The sequence below is a fragment of the Solanum stenotomum genome, chromosome 1 (assembly GCF_019186545.1).
Source record: "Solanum stenotomum isolate F172 chromosome 1, ASM1918654v1, whole genome shotgun sequence".
Taxonomy (NCBI): Eukaryota; Viridiplantae; Streptophyta; class Magnoliopsida; order Solanales; family Solanaceae; genus Solanum; species Solanum stenotomum.
Genome location: NC_064282.1, coordinates 67,380,544 through 67,384,065, shown reverse-complemented (window position 1 = coordinate 67,384,065; position 3,522 = coordinate 67,380,544). Strand labels below are relative to the sequence as shown.

The following is a 3,522-nucleotide window of genomic DNA, read 5'->3' as shown; positions in this document are numbered from 1 at the left end:
TTCTTTTTATTTTTATAATATCTATCCGTACAACCAAATTGGGGTGCTGTCTTATTTTTGCAACATGCCAAGTTTTTTACTAATATTTTTTCCATTTTTATTTCTTCTTTATGTTTTTCACATAGTTCTATAAACCATCGTTGTAAGAATTTTATTCTAGCTCCTAAGGTATCTGTTAATTCTGCTTCATTCCAACTTTTTATTATTTTTGAATTAAAAGGTTCTGGTAATTTTGTAAAATATAATTTTCTTATTTCTTTACCTTCTTCTATGCTATATGTTCCTTTATAATAGTATTCTCTAAATGCACATGTATATTCATCTATGTAACACATATTACATATTGCTAATTTTGTCATTAGATTCCGATTTATGATTTTTTCTTTATTTTGTTCTTCTACCTCTGTTGTCATACTACTAAATTCATTTCTTATAGCTATTTCGTATTTATATAATATTTCCATGGTTGTAGTGGCTATTTCACCATCAAATTTTTTATTATTTCTTAAAGTTGTTAAGCTTTCATTTGTTAAATTTTGTAGCCATAATTTTACTGTTCCTATAATTGTTCTTTCTATGTATCCTGGTGCCTCTGCTATTACTATCTTGTTATCTATTAATTGTTTTGATATGTATCCTACCCATAATTGGATTGTTTTATTTATGTCTGCTACACAGTCTAAATCTAAAAATTCATGTTGTCCAGTTATTGGTTTAGGCGTCCATTTTTTATTTAATCTTTTATCCCATGTAGTTTTTTCTTTATTATATTGTTCATAATTTTTATTATAATATTTTGGATTAAAATTTTTTGGGTTTTTTACTCCTGATGTGCTAGGTTTTTCGTCCATGTCTACGTCTTCTGCATTTACTTCTAAATTCTTTGTATTATCTATATTTGCTAAAAGTTCCGTATATGTTTCACTTGTTTCCGAATGTTGTTCTAGATCATCATCGTTTATTTCATCAACTCTTATTTCGGGTAGATTATCTTGGTTATTTTCTTCTTTTTCTTCTAATTCATCTTGTAATTGCAATTTTTCTTTAATTTTAATTATCTCATTTGCTAATTTTGTTTTTTGTTCTTTTTCTTTTTGTTTAATTTCATACATTTCTTTTAATATTGCTAGCTCTTTTTCTAGCTCTATTATTTTAGTATTTTTTACTTCTTCTAATTGTTGTACTTCCTTTTTTGCTTGTTGTTTTATTTTTTCAATTTCCGTTCTTCTATCTATTTCTTCATTTTCTTTTGTTATTCTTACCATAGCAGTTAAACTATCTTCTAGTTTTACCGTTTCTTTTTCTAACATTAAACTTATATTATCACCTATTTTCTTATATCTTCTTCCTAGATTAGAAAATATTATCTTTATTTTTAATCCGTCATAATTTTCATATGTTTTTTCATCTATTGCGTATTCTTCTTTATTCATTTATAAATTATGTTGTAGTTTATATTCTAAGTTATTTATTTGTATTTCTAGATAAAAAATAGTCTTTCTTTGTGCTAGTATAGATTTGTGACAAATTCCTGCAAATATATTACTATTAAGTCTATTTTGCCTATGTTCTAATTCTTGTCGTTTTTCTATAATTACTTCATTAAGTTTTTGTCTATATTCGCTATTCTTGTTATTCATTGTATTTTTAAGTATTGAATATATTTATATTCTATTTTAGATATATTATCTATTAATTGATTTAATTTTTCGTTATCAGTCTTTGTGATATTAAGTTGTTTATATTCCGGATATAATTTGTTTAATTTTCTTCTTATTTTTCTTAATTTTCTACTCGTATGTTTTTTACCGTGTTTCTTATTATCAATAGCTCTGATACCATTTTTTGTAGCTCTGATACCATGTTCACTTATATAACAGAAGGATGTACTTTAAGTTTCGGTTATACTTTAAGGATGATTTTAGCCAAAAACTCTTATTCGCTAGTTCTAGTTTGCAAAAGGAACTGCGTAGTCCAAAAAAGAATAACGGACGTTTGTGAAATTGGTCAATTAAATGCATAGCAAAAATTATTGTAAAAATGTGAAGAAGATTGAGTTGATAATTAAATTCTAAATTGAACAAGTTAAATATTTAATTACTGTTCTATAATTGTTGAATTTGTTTGCTATGTTGGCTTAGTGTTGGAATTGTAGTTAAGCAGTCGGTGTATTTTACAACTCTCAAACTTTCATGATGACCGTTCAAATTGAATTCCTTGACTTCATCTGAATTAAGATCATAGGAGCTTAAAAATCCAGTTTGGGTCTGAAGAAGCAATAAATGATCCTTCCAGATAACTAATGCGGATTCAATAGGAATTGGAAGAGGACTAATCGTGTGTATCTTAATCCATGATTCACTTTCTCCATACTCCTTCATCATCCAAATATCAAGACGATTTTCTGTGTGATCAATCGTACACATTGAATCAGGGTAAGTCATCAGCACTAAGGTATCATTTAAAACTGCAAGCCCATAACGTGGCCCGTTGAGATCAGTACAAACGCTAGGCATTTCCATTGTGCGAAAAATCTCACTACTTATATCGAAACAAAGAATAACCAAGTCATCTTTAATTGTAAACCAATGAACTGCTTCCTTGTAATACACCTCAGAACAATGGGAAAAATATATAGAGGGAAATTCTATGTTATGTTCTCGCCAAGAATCAATGCTCAAATTATAAATTTCAACTCTGGATCCTCTAGGACCACGATCATCTGTAGGAGGATCCCAGTACACATCTGAAAGCTTGATAATCTTGTAGTCATTAACAATTGAGTCGAATCCAAAAGCAACAGCTTCGATGTAACGATAATAACCTGTTGGACATTCAAAAGGGCTTGATGGAATCACAACATATTTTCTAGTAGCTGGATTAAGTACAATGATGATATAGGAATCGGTCAAAGCAATCAAACCATGACAAGGACCGATGAGTTCATTAAAAATTGTACAACAACTAGAGGTAAGATGTGAGACATCTACATCTGGAAAAAGAGTGGTAAGGTTATTTTTATCATCACCGGAAAAAAAAGACGCAATGCTTGTCAATTTATATGGATCATCTTCTCTCAAGGTACGAATAAAGAGAATGAATTCATCTTTTGTAGTTGTGGTGCGTTTGAGATGAAGTTTAAAGAAAGTGTCCGATAAGATGAGAGTGTACCAAATTTTAGAGATACTTTTAAATCGCAAAAGAGATTTCAACGGAAGTTTTAAGAGCATAAAGATCACAACATCTTGAGGTAACTTCTTCATAATTCTATTCACCATCATTGTACCTTAGAAAATGATGTTTCTTTGCGTACCAACAACTTGGAATTTTCAATTTTAATTAAAAAAAATTCCCAAAGCTAAGTAACCACATCTTCTGCGTACTTTTCTACTTCTGATGGCTTCCCGTGCAATGTTTTTCGTTTCACAAAGAATTCTAAAACATTATGACAGAATCATTATTTACCAGTTCACCCCTTCATTTCATAATTTCATTTATATTTTTTATGACATACTAATTATA

General features: G+C 28.8%; 1 protein-coding gene across 1 annotated transcript; it reads right to left on the bottom strand.

Moving 5' to 3' along the window:
- Positions 1-2,105: 2,105 nt before the first annotated feature.
- On the bottom strand, positions 2,106-3,281 carry LOC125844776 (F-box protein CPR1-like). The gene has a single exon (XM_049524114.1). The coding sequence runs from the start codon at positions 3,279-3,281 to the stop codon at positions 2,106-2,108; it is 1,176 nt and encodes a 391-aa protein (XP_049380071.1).
- Positions 3,282-3,522: the final 241 nt, after the last annotated feature.